The following is a 21,336-nucleotide window of genomic DNA, read 5'->3' as shown; positions in this document are numbered from 1 at the left end:
TGAGCTCTGCTATAGACAGGATGTTTATACCTCCCATCCCCCCACATTCATATGTTGAAACCTGATCCCCAAAATGATGGTATTAGGGGTGGAGCTTCTGGGGGTGATTAGGTCAACGATGGTGAAGCCCTCATAAATCAGTGCACCTGTAAAGGACGTCCTAAAAAGCTCCCTGCCCCTACTCCCATGTGAGGTGACAGCAAGACAGGTGTCTGTGAACTAGAAAGTGAGCTCTCAATAGACACTAAACCAGTAGGTGCTTGGTCTTGCACTTCCAGCCTCCAGAACTGTGGGAAATAAATCTCTGTTGTTTACAAGCCACTCAGTCCATGGTATTCCGTTACAGCAGCCTGAATGGACAAAGACAAGCTCTTAGCCACATATGGTTCTAAGTACTTGACATGTATTATCTCTTTTGATGCTCTCAATGGTCCTATTAGCTATTATTTGATAAATGAGCAAACTGAGGCACAAAGAAGCTGAGTGACTGCCTGAGCCCACACTTCATAAGTGGTAGACCCAGGATTTGAATGCATGCATCCCACCCTTCATCACTATCCTGTCCCAGGAATGACCATGTATCTGCTATTTCATTCTTTTTTTTTTTAATGTTTATTTATTTTTGAGACAGAGAAAGAGGGAGAGAACATGCAAGTGGGGGAGGGGCAGAGAGAGTTGGGGGGGGGGTGTGCAGAGGATCCAAAGCAAGCTCTGTGCTGACAGCCCGATGCGGGGCTTGAACTCACAAACTGCAAGATCATAAGCTGAAGTCTGACAATCAACTGAGCCACCCAGGCGCCCCTCTATCTGCTATTTCTAATTAGAATTGGAACTTGATTTCTTTGGTGTCATTTGGAATCATCAGATTTGAGCCAGCAACAAGGACCCCGTGAGCCTGCAGGGTCTCCAGGGACTGGAGCTAAGAACTGCAGGATATCCCCCTCTCCCGAGGCCAGACCTCACATGTTCCTTCTTCCAATCAACCAAAGCCCCTGGAACTTCTCCTCCCCACCAGTGGGCCATGCCTCCCTGCTTCCTCTGGCTGAAATCAAGGGTCAAGGTCTGCAGCCTGAATGGGTAAAGTTCAGGAAAACACAAAGGCCAGAATTACCCACCACCTAACAGCCTAGGATCTCATCAACCTGAGCTCTTGTAAAAGAAGAAAGAGAACTCACATTTTTTGAACACCTACCAAGTGCCAAGTAGTCCACATGCGTTGTTTCATTTTTCTTTTTTTGTTAAAGCTTATTTTGTATTTTTATCAGGGCAATGAATACACATAGTATAAAGGGCTAAATAGTATTAACAGTAAGGAAAACCAGCACCTTGGAACCCTCCTTTTCCTCTCTGCCTTCTGTTCTCTGGAGGCCGCCAATGACAAATCTCATTGCTTCTTCTGGGATTTACCACCATCACCAGGCTAGAATCTCCATTCTGCTTCATCTTAGTTGTTTTAGACATTAGGAATTATCTTCCCATTAGGGTAGATGAGGATTTCAGGTCTCATACACTCTCCCCCTTCCATTCCTCATATTTCATTAAATTACTTTTTCAGTATAGTGACATAAATTCAATACCTTTATTATTATGAGTAAATACAGTTCATTCCCAAGTGAAATAAACTATTATGATTAAAGCCTACCTGCACAACTTTTTCTTTTTCCTTGTATTAAAATAACTTGCTTAGCTTTCTTTGCTAAGCTTAAAAAACGTTGCTTAGCTTTCATGGAATATTTGGCTAAAACTTCCTATAACATCTAAAAGCTTTGTAAAACATTTGTGTGTGTGTGTGTGTGTGTGTGTGTGTGTGTGTGTGTGTTGGGGGGCTCCTGGTGGCTCAATTGGCTGAGCATCCGACTCTTGATTTCAGCTCAGGTCATGGTCTTGCAGTTCATGAGATGGAACCCTGTGTTGGGCTCTGTGCTGACAGCATGGAGCCTTCTTGGGACTCTCTCTCTCTCTCTCTCTCTGCCCTTCCCTGCCTCACATTCTCTCAAAATAAATAATAAACATGAAAAAAAAAAACCCCAAAAACCCACATGTGTGTGTGTGTAAACACTGCCAATACAACTTTCCACGTGGCCAAGTTGATCAGAGAATCTATCAGTTCTATTTTCCCCCAGAGCCCTTCTCCCGGGACCTCAGTCCTCTTGCTCCAGCCCACACTGAGTAGTGTCTCAGCCAGCAGCATAGCTGAGCTCCTCCCTTTTCCTTCTCCTACACTGGATTCCTCTATCCTAGATCTCTCTTATTCCCTCGTCCTTGGTTTGCTCCCTTGTTTTTGTGGGCCACTCTTCAAGAAACTTCCTAAGAAAAAGTGCATGGAAGGTATACCAGTCTGGGTCCAACAGGAGACAGAAACCACACAGTATTTTAAGTTGGAGAAGCTCAATATAAAGAACTATTGCGCTATGACAGGGGAGTAACTCTAGAGATGCAAAGAGAACTCCAGGTGTCCTGAGGCTGAGAGAGAGCACCCAAGACAAGGATAACTTGGAAGGGGGGAGTCCTTCCCCAGTTTGGGTCCAGACCTTGTTGGAGAAGGCATGCTGGCAGCTCACTGGTGGAGAAGATCACTGGGCTGCCCAGGCCAGAGTTGGTCAAGCAGGAACAACCCTCCATGGCACAGATGAGCTACAGCTGGTGATGCTCAGAGGACATGGGGGCACCATGAAGGCATGAGGGCCAGAGCAGACAGTATTTTTCTCAGGAGGCTTGCACAGAACGATCTCTGGGCTGTAGGCAACAGTGGACATTGGCAGGATCCCAGGGAGAGTCAGGGTGTGTACGCATGAGGGCTGGAGTGTGTTGTGTCCACAAGGGGAGGCCACAGGAAGTTAGTCACTGGCCATGGTTGTGGGGTCACTGCGAGGTTACAGGGGCAGAGTAACACCTGATGTCCTCACACGGCCACATCACTGTTCAACTGTGCAAATGAAGCCAGAAACAAAGCAAAAACACAGCTGCCAGAACCAGGAAGAGAAGCCTCTTTCCTCCTACAAGGTGCCTCCAGCGCCCTCTACTGACAAAGCTTAACATTGAGCCCTCTGCAAAGGAGCAATGCTTCAAGAATCTGGTCATTATTTCAGGACAAGCACTGAAGAATGAATTGGGAGCTGAGAGGCAATAAATTGATAACAGAAGGTAAATTTCTTAATACTTCATATCCCAGTAAATATTTGTAATCAATTCTCACACTTATGAATAGTTTTAATTAAATTTCTCAAAATCGCCCGTTGGCTTCTAGCTTCTTGTGTTGGCTGTGGAGATATCTGATGACGTTCTGATTCAAGTACTTTGTGCCTGGTATCGCTTTTCCGCATTAGAAGCTTTGGAATTGCTTCTGTTTCCCTGGTGTCCTGAAATTTCAAGAAGAACCTCGGTAGGGGTCCTTCTCATACAGGTCTAAGGATTTCATTGTTTCTTTGAAAATACTCTCCCCTCCATTATCTCTTTCTGGAACTCCCATTTGTTAGATATCAGGGTCCTAGCTGACATCTAGTCTCTCCATTTCTTGTTCCTTCTCCTCCATCATCCATTTCCTGTTCTTTCTATCTTTGCTTTCCAGAAAGTTTCTTCATTTTTTACATTTCAAATTGTTTCTTGATTTTTAGAAATTCTGACATTATATATATAATATGAAGAGCTCTTCCTTACTCTAATTGCCCCTCCTTTACAAATAGCATGTTGTTCTTGTTTCACGGATGCAAATATCATCTTTTAATTCTGAGGAGATCAATCCTCAGAAGCTTTTTTTTCCTCTTTTTCTTCTGACTGCATTAACCATTTCTTCTGCATCTTTTCTTTCTCCCTCCATCATCTTGGATTCCAACTTCCATGCTAGTGGCTTCCAAAAAAATGTAACTGTCGTTTCATATTTTAGATGGAGCACTGAAAGCTACTGGTTGGTGGGTTCCCTCTGGAGGTTGACCAGATGGCCAACCAGCAATTTTACTAGAGGCCCACAAATGTGAGAATCTACAGGTTTTTTTCTCCAGGACGGTTTAATTTCTCCAGAGAAGGTTCTTCAGTCTCTTAGGGGGTCTAAGTTCTAGTTACTTGCCTTCTGGAGCTGAGCAGGAGAATGCACTTCTGGGGACAGGACAGAGGTGGCAGCAGTCTGTCTAATGGCTCAGTATACAGATTCTCACCTACACCTGTTCTCAGACCCAAGCCTCATCCCAGCCTCTGTGACTGGTATTTCCTAATTCAGAGTCTCTCTGGCTTAGTTTATCCAGGCGTTTCCTTTGGCTCAGGTCATGAACTCATGGTTGGTGGGTTCGAGGCCCGTGTTGGGCTCTGCACTGTCAGTGCAGAGCCTCCTTGGGATTCTTTCTGTCCACCCCTCCACGACCCATGCTTTCTCTCTGTCTCTCAAAATAAATAAATAAACTTAAAAAAAAAAAACACTTGAGACTTTAATTCAGTGAGACACTTTACTAAGCAACTATTGTGAAATAGGTGAAGAATCAGTGATGAACAAATACAGATGGCTCCTGCCTCAAGGAGCTTCACTTAGTAGATCTGATCATATAAAAAAGCCATTCGTTAGTGCATGCAGACTGCCATGACCAAGGAAGACAGTGTGTTGTGACATAGTAGGAGACTCAGCTCCTGAGAGAGCAGGAGGTAGGAGATCGATGAAAAGTGCTCCTGCTGGATTACACATTGTCGTGGGCCTGACCACCTCATCCCAACTTTCCAAGCTGTCCTCTCTGTTTCTACCTCTGGGCCAAGCCTGCCTCTCCCAGCATGCATCACACACGACATTGCCCAAGTCATAAAGAAAGTAGTTCTCATGTTATCAAGATCACACGCGAATAAGGAGAAGCAGTACAAGAAGCACAACAGAACCCATGTGTGAATCCTTCCTTGGCCGCTTACTAGTCGTGTGACCCTAAGTAAGTTAATAAATCTCTCTGAACCTTTTCCTCATCTGAAAAAAGGGGCCATGATAACAGTAACCTTGTAGGATTCATGTGGGGATTGGAGATCATTTACAAAAGGAAAGGCACCCCATGTAGTGCATAGCAGGTGCTTGCATAGCGAGTGCTCAGTAAATAGTGGATTTCATAACTATCACCCTTACCTTGAGTTCTTGATTTTTGGCCTTCTCAAGCATGCGCAAGGCTCGCTGGTGGGAGGCCTCGAGCTGGGCTTTCATGGCCTGGTTCTGCTGAACGGTCTCCTGGAGCTCGTGCTGCAGCTTCTCCCTTTCGTGGTCGGAGAGTTGCCTGAGCTCCTGCAGGTCCTCCCGGTAGCTGCTGGCACACTGCTCCAGAGCCTGCTGCATCTGGGAGACCTGCCCGCCAGGGCATCCTGCCCTCAGGCTAGCTCCCCTCCCTCCCCCTTCCTGGGATATTTTTTAAAAAATAAGTGTTCTGAGCATGTCAACCCAGCTGAGCCTCCTTTATCTGTGGGCACTCTGAGGAGGGCACCTGTAACCTTGAAACCCCTGGGGATGGCCAGTCTCCGGGGGCTTCCTGGCTAGAGTCACAGATGCCAGGTGAGAGGGGCAGGGGGGTTGGGATGTAAACTATCCAAGAGAAATCAAAGAGGGGACCACTGAAGTCTTCTCTGACAATCCCATTTAGCGTTACACCCCCCACCCCCGCCCATCACCAGATAGCCTCTCAATCCTTCTTATCGTGTTCTGCTTTTCCTTTTTCCTGAAACCCTATCATCCTCTTAGTACGCCATGAGCTTTACTTGATTCGTATGTCTAGTATTTACAGTCTGTACCCACTTCCTCTACTGTAATATAAATGCCGTAATGCAGGACTTTTGTTTTTGTTCACTGATGTATCCCAAGCATCTAGAAGGGTTCCTGGCTCATGGCAGGTACTCATGAGCCACAGGATGTGTTGAATGAATGAATCAATGAATGAATGAATGAAGCCAAGAATCCCACCTTGCCCTGACCCGGAATGCCCTCCCCATGAATCAGTCCTTGCATGTATTTCCAAGGCCGTCTGTAGGGATGAGAAGGAGGCAGGGTCTCCCTCAGAGTGAGGGCACCGCCCCTCCCCCCCCCCCCCCCCCCCCCCCCCCCCGGCTGTCCTACCTGGGCTTGCAATCTGGCCTTCTGGCTTTGCCACTCCTCCTGCAGACGCTGGATGTCGGGTGCCTTCTCCTCCAGCAAAGAGCTCAGTGGAGGTTGCAGGCCATCTCCTTCCTTGAGGGGCACTTTGATCCTTTGAAGAGAGAGAGGCCCAAATCACACCAAGTCCTGGGTGGAGAATGACATGACCACCTCGGGCTGGGAGAGGGGACCTGCCATGGCAGTGAGTGGGGTGAGAAACATTTTCCTTGGCTTTAAAAAGTAACCTGACACACAGTTCTAAGTGTTATCACAATTCTCAGTTATGAGTTACTTATGGGGCCCTTGGGAGCTCCAAAAAAGATGTCTCTATGGCCTAATTTCACAACTCTTCCTGAAGATGAAAAAAAAAAAGAAATAATAATGCTTTACTTGAATACAGCACTTTACACTTTTCAAAGCATGCTCATACCATTTATTGACGGTCCCAGGAATACATAGGAGGATTGCAAAGAGGCCTTTACATATACAGCACGAACAAGAAGATGCTGGGTTAGAGCTGCAGGAGTTTCTGTGTTCCAGGACATATGCTCAAGGAGGTCTTTGGAGCAGACCTTCCTTTACTTAAATGCTGAACTTTTAAACCAGCAGAGAAATTTAAATATAACTGACTGCAAACTGGGATTTTAAGTATTTATCCTGTGTAGCAGTGTGAAAGAATGCCATGCCGTGGGCATCTCTGCAGAGATTGCTAGGATGTAGGGGGAGTTTTCTCCTTCCAGCAAGGACATTAGGCCAGAGGACAAGAGGTTAAGAGGGGAGGGCCCTTATCTGGGAAGAAAGGCATTGAGAAGGGGGAACTCTGGCTTGGCAGAGGCAGGGAGGCCCAGCAACATGGGCACAAGCTGGGGGGTAAAGGAATAGATAGTCAGCCAGGGACCCCTGAAAGGGAAGACAGGAAGCCAAGAGCAGCACAGCAATGTGGTTCAGAGCATGAACTGGAACCAGATTCCCCAGAGTCAAATTCAGTCCTACTGTGGACCAGTTATGTGATGTTGGGGGAGGCCTTTAAACTATCTGGGCCTAAATTTCCTCATCTGTAATATGGGGTTAGTGATGGTAACATTCACATGGAATGTTGTAAGGATTAATAGAGTAAACGTCTTTTAAAAACTTAAAACCATGTCAGGCACATAGTAAGAATTATATAAAGAATTAACCAAACACTTAGCAAAGAGAGGTTTCTTTCTCTGCATTCTGGTTCTTTTAGGTAATCCTTTAAGCTTTTGAGGATAACTACCTTGAAGGAGAAACAAACAGAAGCCTCCTGGGTCTGAGCTCTGGGTATGAAACAAACCAAGGATTAGGAGACCGTCAGAAGGGGATCAGCAGAGAAGAGGCGTCCAGCCAGAGTGAGAAGCCATGTGACCATGTTGGATATGTGGACCAGGTTAGCTCACCCTGACGACTCCTGAGGAGGACACTGGACTTCCTCCCAGGGCTCAGCTATTATTTTTGAAATGATATATTAAAATTTTTTTTACATTTATTTATTTTTGAGAGACAGAGCACAAGTGGGGGAGGGGCAGAGAGAGAGGGAGACACAGAATCTGAAACAAGCTCCAGGCTCCAAGCTGTCAGCACAGAGCCCAACGTGGGGCTCGAACCCACAAACTGCAAGATCATGACCTGAGCCGAAGTCGGACGCTCAACCGACTGAGCCACCCAGGTGCCCTGAAATGATTTATTGAGATAAAATTTACATATGGTGAAACTCACAGATCTTAAGTCTACAATTCAATGAGTTTTGACAAATATATACAACTATAAAACCAACATTCCAATCCAAATCTAGGACACTTTCATTACTCCAAATCTCCCCTTGCACCCTCTTCTCGCCAATGTCCACTCACAGGTAGCCAGTGTTTTGACTTCCATCACTACAGAATGCTTTTTCCTAATCTTCAGCATCATACACATGGAATCATATGGTATGCATTCTTTTGTCTGGTTCTTTTCCTCAACACGGTGTCTCCAGGATTCACCCACGTTGTTGAGCATATCAGTGGGGCACACTTTTGTGGATGAGTAGTGTTTCATTATGTGAATATGCCGCAATTTGTTCACCCATCTTCCTACTGATACACATGTTGAGTCGTTTACATTTCCGGCCTATTGTGAATAAGGCTGCTAGAAATATTCCTGTACAAGTATTTTCGTGGATCTGTGTTTCCATTTCGTTTGCTTCAAGACCTAGGATGGGAATTGCTGGTAGATGTATGACTAACTTTTTACAAAACCATCGAATGGTTTTCTGGGGTGGCTGCACCATGTTACGCTCCCACCAGCAACGTACGAGAGCTTCAGTTGCTCTACATCATTGCCGATGTTTTGGGTCTTTGGTCGTTTTCATTTTAGTCTTTCTGGTGGGTGTGAAATGGTATGTCACTGTAACTTTAAGTTGCATTTCCCTGATGACTTTGATGTGAAACACATAGTCATGTGCTTATGGAACTGTTTTTTGGACGTGTCTGTTTCTTGTAATTAAAAAAAATTTGTTTTAAATGTTTGTTTATTTTTGAGACAATGCAAGAGACAGAGTGCAAGTGGCCAAGGGGCAGAGGGAGACACAGAATCTGAAGCAGGCTCCAGGCTCTGAGCTGTCAGCACAGAACCTGACGCAGGGCTTGAACGCATGAACCATGAGATCATGACCTGAGCCAAAGTTGGATGCTTAACAGACTGAGCCACTCAGGTGCCCCTGTTTTTTGTAATTTTTTAATGGAAGTGTCTGTTCAAGCATTTTATCCACTTACAAATATATTTATCTTTGCTATTATTGATTTATAGGAAGTCATTATATACTCTGGATACAGACTGGATAACTTCTCTGAGCTTGTATATTTATTTTCCTAACAGTACTTTTCTAGTGAGCAGAAATTTTAATTTTGATGAAGACCAATTTATCAATTTTTTCTTGGATGATTGTTTTCATGTCCTAAAAAATAACTGCCTATTTCAAATTCAATGATAATTAAAAAAGGACACATCTTTATTTGGAGGGATACGGCTAATGAAGGGAAGTTCTTCAACCTGAAAAAGATAATCTATGATAAACTACAGCAAACATACTTAATGGTGAAATGTTGAACACTTTCCTCCTAAGATTGGAAACAAGGCAAAAATTCTGCTCACACTACTTGACATTGTCCTGGCCAGTCCTATAAAGTAAGAAAAAGAGCTACAGGTGAGAAAAAGAAGAGTAAAAATGTCTTTATTTACAGACAGAATGATAGTGATTGAAATACTCCACGTTGTTAAGATGTTAGTCTACTCTAAAGTGAACTACAGAGTTATCTTTTTATTTTTTTCTTCTTTTAATGTTTATTCATTTTTTGAGAGAGAGAGCGAGAGAGCAAGCACACAAATAGGGGAAGGACAGAGAGAAGAGGGAGACACAGAATCCGAAGCAGATTCCAGGCTCTCAGCTGACACAGAGCCTGATGAGGAGCTTGAACCTACAAACCGCAAGATCATGACCTGAGCCGGAGTTGGGTGCTTAACCCACTGAGCTACCCAGGTGCCCCTGTACTGTAGATTTAGTTCAGTCCAGAATACAATCCTAACAGCCTTATTTGTAGAAATAAATAGGCTATTTTGACTACTGATGTGGAATGGTGAAGGACCTAAAAAAAGAAAAAAGAATCTTAAAGAGCAAAGTTGGAGGAGGCAGGCTACACTGATTCCAAGACATTATGAAGCTAAAATAATACAGACTGTATGGTATCAATGTACAGATAGACAAATAGATCAATGAAAAATAATGCAGTGTTGGAAACAGACGCATACAAAGATGTTAGATTCATTTTTGCTAAAAGTGCTGAGGCAATTTGGGGCACCTGGGTGGCTCAGTAGATCGGGCATCCAGCTCTTGATTTCACTCAGTCATGATCTCACAGTCCGTGGGATCAAGCCCTGAGTCGGGCTCTGTGCTGCCCGTGCAGCGCCTGCTTGGGATTCTCTCTCTCCCTCTCTCTCTGCCCATCCCCCATGCATGCACGCACACACACTCCCTCTCTCTCTCAAAATAAATACATCAACTTAAAAAAAAAGTGCTGAGGCATTTCAGTGGGGATAGGAAAAATTTTTCAACAAATGGTGTTGGAACTGGACAAACATATGAAAATAATAAACTTTGACCCTTCCTTCACAAAATTTAACTCTAAATATACAATATAAAACTATAAAGCATAACCAGAACATCTGTGCAATTTGGGGTAGGCAGCGATATTTTTTAGGACATGAATCTCCAATTACGACTATGGGTTTTTCCCTTTAGTTCTCCCACTATTTGCTTCATTATTTTTGACGCTCTGTTATAAGGTCAAACACATTTAGGATTGTTATGTCTTCCTGATGAATTGACCCCTTTAGCATTAGGACATAACCTCCTTTCAGCCCTGACAACATTCCTTGTTCTGAAGCCTACTTTGATACGAATGTAGCCACGTTAGCTTCCTTCTGCTGTTTGCCTGGTATAGCTCATTTGTTTCCCTTCAGACCTCTCTGTGCCTCTATCAGTTTGCAAGGGCTGCGATAACAAAATACCACAGGACGGGCGGCTTAAAAACAGAAATTTATTTTCGCACAATCCTGGAGGCCAGAAGTCCAAGCTCAAGGTGCCGTATTTGGTTTTCCCGAGGCTTCCCTTCTCGCTGGGTTCTTATGTGGTGGCTCCTCCGTCTCTGTTGTGTGTGTGCTGGTCTCCTGTTCTCATAAGGACGCCAGTCATGTCGGAGTAGGACGGCCCTTACAACCCCATTGTAACTTAATTACCCCTTGAAAGGCCCTGGCTCTAAATATGTCACATTCTAAAGTCCGCGGGGTTAGGGCCTCAACACAGAAGTTTTGCGGGGGATACAATTTTGCTCGTGTCTTCATGTGTATTTAAATGTCTGTCTTGTAGACAGTGCATAGCAACATCTTGCCTTGTTTTCCTGACAATCTCTTTCTTTTAGATGCTATGTTTGGTTCATGTACATTGTAATTATTCAAATGGTTGGGCTTAAATCTATGTCTTGCCATTTGCTTTCTATTTGCCCAATCTTTTTTTTTTTTTAACTGTTTTTCTTCTCTTCTTCCTTTCTGTCTTCCTACCTGGCAAATATTTTTCAGTATTCCATTTTATTTCTTTTACTGAATTGTTTTAGTTCTTCTTTGTATTAATGTTTAATGCTGCTCTACGGATTACAATTTGTATCCTTAACTTATCACAATCTATTAAGAGTTAATAAGGTACCTCTTGGGGCACCTGGGTGGCTCAGTCGGTTAAGCGGCCGACTTCGGCTCAGGTCATGATCTCACAGTCTGTGAGTTCGAGCCCTGCATCGGGCTCTGTGCTGACAGCTCAGAGCCTGGGGCCTGCTTCGGATTCTGTGTCTCCCTCTCTCTCTGCCCCTCCCTGCTCATGCTCTGTCTCTCTCTGTCTCAAAAAAATAAAACATTAAAAAAAAAAAAAAAGGTACCTCTTGATGTAACACATAAGTCCCTTACAACAATATAATTCCATTAATCCTAGCAGCCCAAGAGTCCATCCATAGATGAATGGATAAAGAAAATATGGGATGGATGGATATATATGTATATAAAGATAATGTGTGTATGTGTATTATGGTACATTATATACATATATAATGGAATATCACTCAGCCATAAAAAGGAATGAGATCTTGCCATGCCTGACAAGGTGGAAAGATCTAGAGTGTATTATGCTAAGTGAAATAAGTCAGACAAAGAACAACAAATACCAAATTATTTCATTTATATGTGGAATCTAAAAAACAAAGCAAATGAACAAATTTCTTAAAAAGCAGAAAACAGACCCATAAATACAGAGAACAAGCTGATGGTTTCCAGAGGGGAGGAGGTGGGGAGATTGGGCAAACAGGTGAAGGGCAGAGGGAGACTCAGGCTTCCAGTTGTGGAATGAAGAAGTCATGGGGTTGAAAGGCACAGCCCAGGGGACACAGTCAATGGTGATCCTAACCTGCTCTTCTGACGATGACCTTAAGCCAATGGAAAAGCCACTTCCATCTTAGAGCCACCATTCCAAAAAGCCCGGTTTCCTGACAAGCATTCCCCATGAGGGCAACTACTGAATATGCAACCTCGCCCCTTCCTGCAGCTCCTGATCTTAGAGCTCAGGCAACCATTCTGTTCCTATCCTATCACTGTTTAGCTCTTCTGTTCCCACCAAGAGCCCTGTGGGAATGACCTTCAGAGCCCCCACCTCCGTTTTGCTTCTGTAATTGAGGACAGCCCTTACCAGTATAGCCACCACGGGGGAAAAAGACAAGGCTGCCTCAGCATCCTCTCCCTGGGAAAAGCTTTTCCTCTTTCCCCGTGATTCTTTTCAGTCCACAGGGTGCAGGTGCAGCTCACTCTGCCCTCATCCCCAGATGGGCCCAGGGGAGGGCAGGTGACAAAGGCCAGGCCAGACAGCTTGGCTCAGGCATCAACATGTGACCCAAGCTGGGCAACTTAGAGACTTCTTTGAAGTTTCTGTCAGTATTTTTAAGAAAAAGGCTTTATCTTTCCCTCTGGAATTATGAGTTCTAAACAGGACAAGGTCTGTGGCTGCCAATGGTAATGCAGAAGTACCAGGACTTAACCTGGAGACCTGGCTCTAGTCTGTCATCCTTAACTACTGTTCTTCTGTGCCTCATAGATCCTGAGGCAGATTCTGGAGGATTCTGTGAAATACTGGTAGCTGGGAGTTCACTGGGCTCTACACCACCTGACACTGCCATCGGTCTGATTTAGGGGTGTAGACTCTGCTTTCCCAAGGCTATGATCTGAATGTTTATGCTCCCCCCCCCATTCATATGTTGAAACCTATTGCCCAATGTGATGGTGTCAGGAGATGGGGGTTTTGGAAGGTGATTAGGTCATGAGGGTGGAGCTGGTCGTCGTGAGATTAATGCCCTTAAAACAAAAGACATGAGAGAGACCTCTCCTCTCCCACCCTCTCTCTCCTCTAACCCCCTTCCTCAACCTTGCTCACCATCTGAGGACACAGAAAGAAAATGGCCACCTGCAAGCCAGAGCAGAGTTCTCCAGGACCAGCACCTTGACCTTGGACTTTCCAGCCTCCAGAACTATGAGAGACAAATTTCTGTTGTTTAGGCCACCCAATCTGTGGAGTTTTGTTATAGCAGCCAGAGCTGACTATAAGGCATGTGGACAGCATATTCTCTGTCCAGTGATAGTTTGGGTCATGTGACTTGCTTTGGCCAGTGGAATACGAATAGAAATGAGAGAATGCAGTTCTGAGTGTAGGCTTTAAAAGCCACTGCATATTTTCATCAGCTGTTTTGAGATTCTTCCCTTTACCATGACAACAACATGCCCTAGATAGGGGCTAATATTTCAGTCTCAGTCCCAGAATGACAAAGCATGTGGATGAGACTTGAACTCTACCCAAGGTTTGGGGCAGGCAATAACATGGGAGCCTCAGCCAGGAGCCAAGATTATACATAGCTGACCTATGAGTTAAAAATCACATTGGGGCACCTGGGTGGCGCAGTCGGTTAAGCGTCCGACTTCAGCCAGGTCACGATCTCGCGGTCCGTGGGTTCGAGCCCCACGTCGGGCTCTGGGCTGATGGCTCAGAGCCTGGAGCCTGTTTCCGATTCTGTGTCTCCCTCTCTCTCTGCCCCTCCCCCGTTCATGCTCTGTCTCTCTCTGTCCCAAAAATAAATAAAAAACGTTGGAAAAAAAAATTTTTTTAAATAAATAAATAAAAATCACTGATATTTTGGGGATGTTTGTTACAGCAGCTAAAGCTGACTAATATAGGTGATAGAGATGGGGGTTTCCCATCGGTGACAGAGTCCCCATATCTCCCCTAGTTTAAAAAAACTTGGAAGAATAAGGAATAGAGGTTTGAGGCTAGTCCAGGTCTGAGTTTTAGACAGGCTTACTAACCTCTTTGAGTCTCAGATTCTTAATATATAGAATGGACTCTCCAGGTTGGTATAACAATTAAATAAGATAAATTGTGTAAAACCCAAAGCTGCACTGAGGACATGATGTAAAGGGCAGTGATAAATACTTGAGGAATGAATGAATGGATGGATGAATGAATGAGTCCTTCCAAATCCGAGTTCTCATTCATTGGAGCACTTGCAAGCCTGTATGGCCTCCTGTACCTTTCTTCTTCATCACTGCTGGTTCCTTCTTCAGCTGCTAACTTATCCTGGTACTCTTCTCCTTTGGGTGGGGTCTGAGGTTTATTCAGCTTCGAGCATGGATCCTAAGGCAAAAACAGTTGCAAGATGAGACTAAGTACACTTCCCTGATTCAGCCTGTGGCTTATCAAACCCAGAGAGTGGAGGAGAAAGGGCCTCCAGCAATCCACGATCGGTGCACAGCCTGGTTTGATTCAGTGCCCAGCACAGTGACTGGCTTAGCAGCAGCCCTTGTCCCCTTGTCCTGTCTTTCAGCTGACCAAGCATTTCACATAGCTGATGAAACTTAAGCTCAGAGACAATCAGTAACCTGTCCAGGGTCCCACCATCAGTGAGTGGCAGAAATGGAACATACAATCAGGCAGTCTGACCCTGGGGCTGCTGTGGGGATCAGAGAACACTGCCAGCAAAGCTTACTGATCAGTGTGAACAACTGCTATTATTATGATACCTGTTTTAAGGTGGCAGCCTGTGACATCTCATTACATAGGATCGGAGAACATGGGAGTCTCTGAATGACCATACGTGTTGAGACACAAGGTGTGGTAGGAGGAGAATGTGGAAACCAGGAATGATCACTGAGGCCTCAGAATTTTCTGTAAATCTAATTTTTTCATGTTAGCATTCTCCCCTTTCCAAAGAGATAAAAGGTGAAAAAGACTTTTTTATTTTGATTTTTCTATTTGTCATAGTAACCACTGTCTATGGGATACACTATTATAAGACAAGCTAGGAACAGATTTCTTTATGGGCAAATCTCATTAAATAATGATAAATTGTAACCTGGGGTTCCGCTAACTACTTGTATGGCCTTGAGCCAGTCTCCTTCTCCCTTTTCTGGACAAAAGCTTCATTAGCTGTGAAACAAACAGGTTGATTACATCTGTGGTTTTCAGCTTGTGCTCCAGAGATCCTGGGACATGTCCCTGGGACCCTCAGGGTTTGCAAGGGGCAGAACAGAGGCTGGAGGATGGAGCCTGGGGCTCCCATTCCCTCTCAACCTGACATGAAATTGCTTTGGTTGTATTTCCAGGTACTGCAATGTCTATCAAAGGTCACTAATGTCAGGGCGCCTGGGTGGCTCAGTCGGTTAAGTGTTCGACTTTGGCTCAAGTCATGATCTCAAGGCCCGTGGGTTCAAGCCCCGCGTCGGGCTCTGTGCTGACAGCTTGGAGCCTGGAGCCTGCTTCGGATTCTGTGTCTGCCTCTCTCGCCGCCCCTCCCCCACTCACGCTCTGTCTCTCTTTCTCTCTCAAAAATAAATAAACATTAAAAAAGTGTTTAAAAGTCACCAATGTCAAGGCCAATGATGACCTCTGTGCTGCCAAACTCAATGGCCACTCCTTGGGCCATTTCCAGTCCCTGCAGAACTGGAAATATCTGGTCACTCCCTTCTGCATGCGGCCCTCTGTCCTCCTCCCTTGCCACCTGCTCCTTCTTAGTCTCTTCTGCTCAAGCCACCTGCTCTTCTGCTCCACACCTTAGTCCTTGGACTTCTCTCTCTCACTCCCCAGAATCTCATCTAATTCCAAGAATACTGATGACAAAGAAATTTAATCTATTTCCAAGCTTTCCCCTGAAGTCTGGACTTGGATATCCAATTGTCCTCCAGATATCTCTTGGATGCTTATCTCCAAGAGATATCCTAGATATCTCTCGGATGCTTAACAAGATTCTCAAACTGCAACATGTCCCAATCTGAACTCTTGGTCTCATCCTCCCTAAACAACAAGAATGCACTTGCCTCAGGGCATTTGCACAGTCTGTTCCGCCACCCACAATGCTCTTTCCTAAGATATTGGCATGCCTTGCTCCTTCACTTCACTCACCACAACAGAGAGACTTTCCCTGGTTTAAATTCTGGGCTCTGGTACCAGATACCTATGTTTATTTTTTTTTTTTAATTTTTTTTTCAGCGTTTATTTTTGGGACAGAGAGAGACAGAGCATGAACGGCGGAGGGGCAGAGAGAGAGGGAGACACAGAATCGGAAACAGGCTCCAGGCTCTGAGCCATCAGCCCAGAGCCCGACGCGGGGGTCGAACTCATGGACTGGGAGATCGTGACCTGGCTGAAGTCGGACGCTTAACCGACTGTGCCACCCAGGCACCCCACCAGATACCTATGTTTAAATCCCAGTTCTCTGTGTTACTAATGATAGTAATACTATCTAATATCTAATACTAAATAGAAAAACTATTTAGGTTGTCATGAGGATTAAATAAACCAATAAATGTAAAGTCCTTGAAATAGAATGAATACTCAAATTAATATTTCCCAAGATTATTGTTCTCTGATCACCTTCTCTAAAATACCACCCCCTCTCCCTTTCTGTCTCCCACCTTGCTCTATAACTTCCTCAAAGTGCAAATCATGGCCTCATGTTAATTACTTGTCTACTTTTTTCTTCAGTTTCCCTTTCTGGAAGGTAAGCTCCAGGGCGGCAGGGACTCTGCCCTGTTCACGTTCCTTTCCTTGGTTCCTGGAACAGTGTGTGGCACATGGAGAACATTCAGTACACACTATATGAATAAACCGAAACAAATCATGGGCCACTAGAGGATAGCAGGAGGGCCATTTTCTTCCACACCTGCCCCACACTCCCACTACATCCCATGGCCCAGAGTTCGGGTGTTTTCCAGTGCTACTCAGGGGCCCTTTGTGCCTTTATGATTCTTAAGTTCCAAGTTCTGTTCGAATCATTTGTGTTTCCTCTAAACATAGCAGATACTATGCTATCCTGGACCCTTCATTTCCAGAGAATCAGGGTGGAAGTGGCCCTCAGGGAACCCCTGCCCATCTCTACCTGGGTGGGCGTGTTCAGGGGTGCCCAGAGGTGGTGGCCCATTGGAGAGTAAGAGTTCCCTCTGCCTCCCACACCCAAACTTTCAAAACCCTGTCTGGGTCCTTAGCTAAGCCAAAACTACCTTTTCCAGGTTTTCCTTCCCTGCATAATTCTGGGCCATGTGACTTTGCTTAAGACCTGGAATATGGGTGTGAAGGAGCAGCCTGCTTCTTTTCATGCTTGGATGCTTGATGTAGGTGCATGTTGTCGCTGATCTGCTGGCTCGGCTGGTTGGCCTGGGCTGCTTGGGGCTCTCAGCTCCTCTACCTCTCACCAGACCCTCCATAGGCTTCTCACACCCTGGGCCCAGGGCATGTTTAGCCCTATGATGAAGGATGCCGGATTCTCCTACAGGTCACCAAAATCATCAGAGCTGGAGGCTCATCGGCCTCAGAAACTGATACCATTTCAGCTCAGCCTCCTGGGCTGTATTCGTCCTTGGTCTTCCCTATTCCACATCTGTCCTTCTGTCCTTCTGACTGCCCGCCCTGCTGTAGGCCCTCTTTAAGCCCAACACCGGGCACAGATGCAACAGTCGAATATGGAATGTCTCCCACAGTCATGCCATGTTGTTTCCTAAAATGAATCCCATATTTTCTATCACTTCTAGTACTCTGTTTCTTTAATCTCTAGATCATGCTTATCTTTCCAAAGCCCCACTCAACAGCCACTTCCTCCATGAAGCCTTCACAATCACTTTTGCTGCAATTATACCCTCTGCTCCCATAACAATTTTTTTCTTTTTTGCTACTGTAAATTGCTCACAGATATTTATGAGTCATTTACTAGGTGATGAACACTATTCCAGAGACACGGCAATAAATAAAACAGAAAATGGTTTTTCTGCTTTGCGTTAGTTATAGGAGTGTTCTCTGTCTCCCATCCTAGAAGGTAAAAGTAATCCCATATACAGTTTTTAAAATGTTATAAATCCCACGGCCAATAACTGAGAACATTCTGCATGGCCATTTTCCTTTGCCTGAATCTTTTTTCTTTATTGTGTGTAACGGGATACTAAATTCCAGCTGGCTGACATGCCATTAGTTGCAGGGCCCGGTGAGTTTGGTTCCTGGCTGTGCACTTTCAAAAATATTGTCATTGACCAGCTTACAACCTCCATGTGGACTGTAAGCTAAAAGACCCACCTTCGCCTCCCGCTATGAGGTATCTGGGGCATTAAAAGGATCTTGGATATCTAATTCCTACAAAGGCCAGGAGCTAATATCACAGTCTAAGCAAAAGAGCTTTTTGAGACACCTGTTATAAATACATGTTCGATATAATCCAAGGAAAATTACACAGTAAATGTGGAATAGCAACAATAAATAGAATAGTATAATACTACAATATAAGTACATAAATAATGATAAAGTTAATTAGTCCAAGTTTCTAAAGGAAAACTGAAGGTTATCAGGAAATGTTGATAAATAGAAAGCACAAAATAAACTGACAGAAATAATCTTAATGGTATCAGTAAGCATGATAAACATGAACTGGCTAAATTCAACATGGTATCTATCCTGGTAAAAAGAATTGTTCACTAAAACTCTCTAATAATGAACCTGTAGGCATCTAACAATCAAACCTGAAAACATAAGGCAAAATGTTCAGAACTGTATGGAGAAATGGGCAAATTTGTAACTGTAATGGGAGAATCAATAACTGCCTCTCAGAAACTGATATATTAAGTAGACAAAATGAGCTAGGATATAGAATATTTGAACAACAAAGTTAGTAACCCAAACATAATAGCTAAAAAAGAAATACTAATCAGTGCTAACATTTACATGGTACTACATGTTGGCAGGCCCTCAACTATGAGATGGGCAGTAGCATCCCATTTTAAAGGTGATGAAACTGAGGCAAGAGAGAATACATAAGTTCCCTAAGATCATACAGTGAACATATCACAGAGCTACAATTCAAACATACAGTCAATGCCTGAACAACACAGATTTGAACTGTGAGGGTCCACTTATTCGTGGATTTTTTTTTCAGTACAATCTAGTACAGTATTATAAATGTATTTTCTCTTCCTTATGATTTTCTTAATAACGTTTTCTTTCCTGTAGCTTATTTTAAAATATGTGTTAATCAACTGTTTATGATATTGGTAAAGCTTCTTGGTAAATAGTAGGTCATTAATAGTTACATTTTGGGGGAAGTTAAAAGTTACATGTGGATTTTTGACCATGTGGGGCAGTTGACATCCCTAACCCCTACACTGTCCACGGGTCAACTGTATACTTAAGTTACTAACATGAGAATATAGGCTTTTTTCTATCACATTGGTTACTTTTAAAAATGACCCCACAGCAGTCTACAGGGAAATCTCACCATGGTTCCGAGTGTTGACGTTCTACAAACCACGTGATCTGATAATAACGCAACAAAATTAGAAAGCAACAAGAAAGTAAGTTTTAAAAAGTAAACTATGGGATACAGCTAAAGACATACATTTTTACAGGGAAATTTACAGCCTTAAATGTATTTGTTAGAAAACATTCAAGAGGTTAGAAAAAGAATAACATAATAAACCCCATGTCAGTAGAAGGAAAGAGATATGAAAGACAAAATTAACGACATAGAAAAGAAGAGATCCAGCCAACACATCTGAAAGGTGACTTTTTGAAAAGACACATGAAGCCTGATCAAGGGAAAAAGAAGACACTTAAAGCAATATGAATAATGAACAAATATCTCACGAAAGTTATTATAGAGATGAAAAGAATTTCAAATGTACTGAGCCATTGTGAAGATCATGAAAGGGAATGTGCAGGATGTAATTTCTGGGCCACCTTATCAACAACTGATATATTTAAAGGCATCCTGGGCAGGAGTCCAGAAACAGGAGAGAATGGAAAATGCTATAAAGAGCTGATGATGCACCCAGATGACTGCACCGGTTCCCAGCTGCATCACATTTTCTATTTCCATACATTAACTGATGGATGCCTATGGCTCTGTAAGGTGGGCAGGAAAGACACTGCCATCCTTACATTACAGATGGGGATGTGAGGTCAGAGAAGTAGTCCAGCTACTTGCCTCAGGTCACATAGCCTGGAGGGTGGCATGAGGACTGTACTCCTGGATTGTCCCACTCCCTGCCATGATTCCATGTGATCACCATGTTGGGAAGATTGCCAGGTGCCAGCACTGGGACTTAACTGGATATGAGTTCAAACCACATTGTACAAATGTGATATGAGAACTGTCTGTGAAACAGATGCTCAAAATCAACCTGACAGATGAAAGCTGTTTTCCTAATCAACAGGGAGGTGAACTCAATAATCCTTTCTGTCTATTCGTTTTTTTTCCATCCCCTAGGGCCAGAGACAGGGACATCCTTCCCAAAGAGGAAGGTGAATCCTCCTCTTCCTCCACATGTAATTGGAGAAGGACCCCAGTGTTCTTCTAAATCATCCTCCAGCCAAGGCAAATTTTGTATGGGGTTCCTAATCCAACCTTTAACTATCAGCACCCAAAATGGTACCCTTCATTCCCTTCATTCAGTTGTCGTGTCATGTATCAATTTGTGTATGAGATGGTGCTAAACATCTGCCACAGGCAGATACATTAAGTACTGGAAAGGGTAAAGATTAAGAACACATAGTTCTTGATTTCAGCAAACTTTTGGTGTAGCGGGGTGGGAGGGTGGGGGGAGGTGGGGTGTGGACCAATAGACCATATAAATGTCAAAAATATTTCCCCCCTCTCTCCCCTTATCTGTGCGCCTGACATTTGAAGTCAAACTACATCATTCAAAAGGCACTAGGGTGCCATTGGAATATTTCACAAATGGATATGACCATGGACATCACCAGTTGGCTGAATGAATGCTTTCAAGCCCACCACTACTCATGTCAATGGTGTGTTCTTCTCTGACCTTCAAATAGAACAGACTCTCCAGCTGCCCGTTTCCTGGTTATCTGCCTAGGGTCTCAGTGAGTTCCTCCCAGGAAGGACCCTGAGCCACTCCTGGTGTATTCTAAGTTATCCACCCCTAATTCACACTCCTGGTTTCCCCATCAGGCTCCGGTTCAGTCCAGCACTCTGTCCAGAGCCAAAGTGGCCTGGGCATAAAGTATGCACAGAAAAATAAATAGTTCTGCTTCTTCTGCAACCATCCATCATAAAAGTCTCCTCCCAACTCCTCCCAAGCAAATAGCTGGTTATTTTAAACTTGTGTTCACATTAGGTCTT

At 44.1% G+C, this 21,336-nt stretch overlaps 1 protein-coding gene across 5 annotated transcripts in view; it reads right to left on the bottom strand.

The window, feature by feature from the left end:
• Positions 1-21,336, bottom strand: part of FAM184B (family with sequence similarity 184 member B) — a 186,884-nt gene that overhangs the window by 17,288 nt on the left and 148,260 nt on the right. For all 5 annotated transcript variants that reach the window (XM_047855650.1, XM_047855649.1, XM_047855651.1 and 2 more), the window contains 3 exons: positions 14,251-14,354; positions 6,065-6,194; positions 5,090-5,302 (listed from right to left, as the gene is read on the bottom strand). In XM_047855650.1, the coding sequence (XP_047711606.1) occupies positions 5,090-5,302; positions 6,065-6,194; positions 14,251-14,354 (447 nt within the window). The remainder of the gene's footprint in view (positions 1-5,089; positions 5,303-6,064; positions 6,195-14,250; positions 14,355-21,336) is intronic.

Source organism: Prionailurus viverrinus, chromosome B1 (genome assembly GCF_022837055.1).
Source record: "Prionailurus viverrinus isolate Anna chromosome B1, UM_Priviv_1.0, whole genome shotgun sequence".
NCBI lineage: Eukaryota > Metazoa > Chordata > Mammalia > Carnivora > Felidae > Prionailurus > Prionailurus viverrinus.
This window is presented reverse-complemented; position numbering and strand designations above follow the sequence as displayed.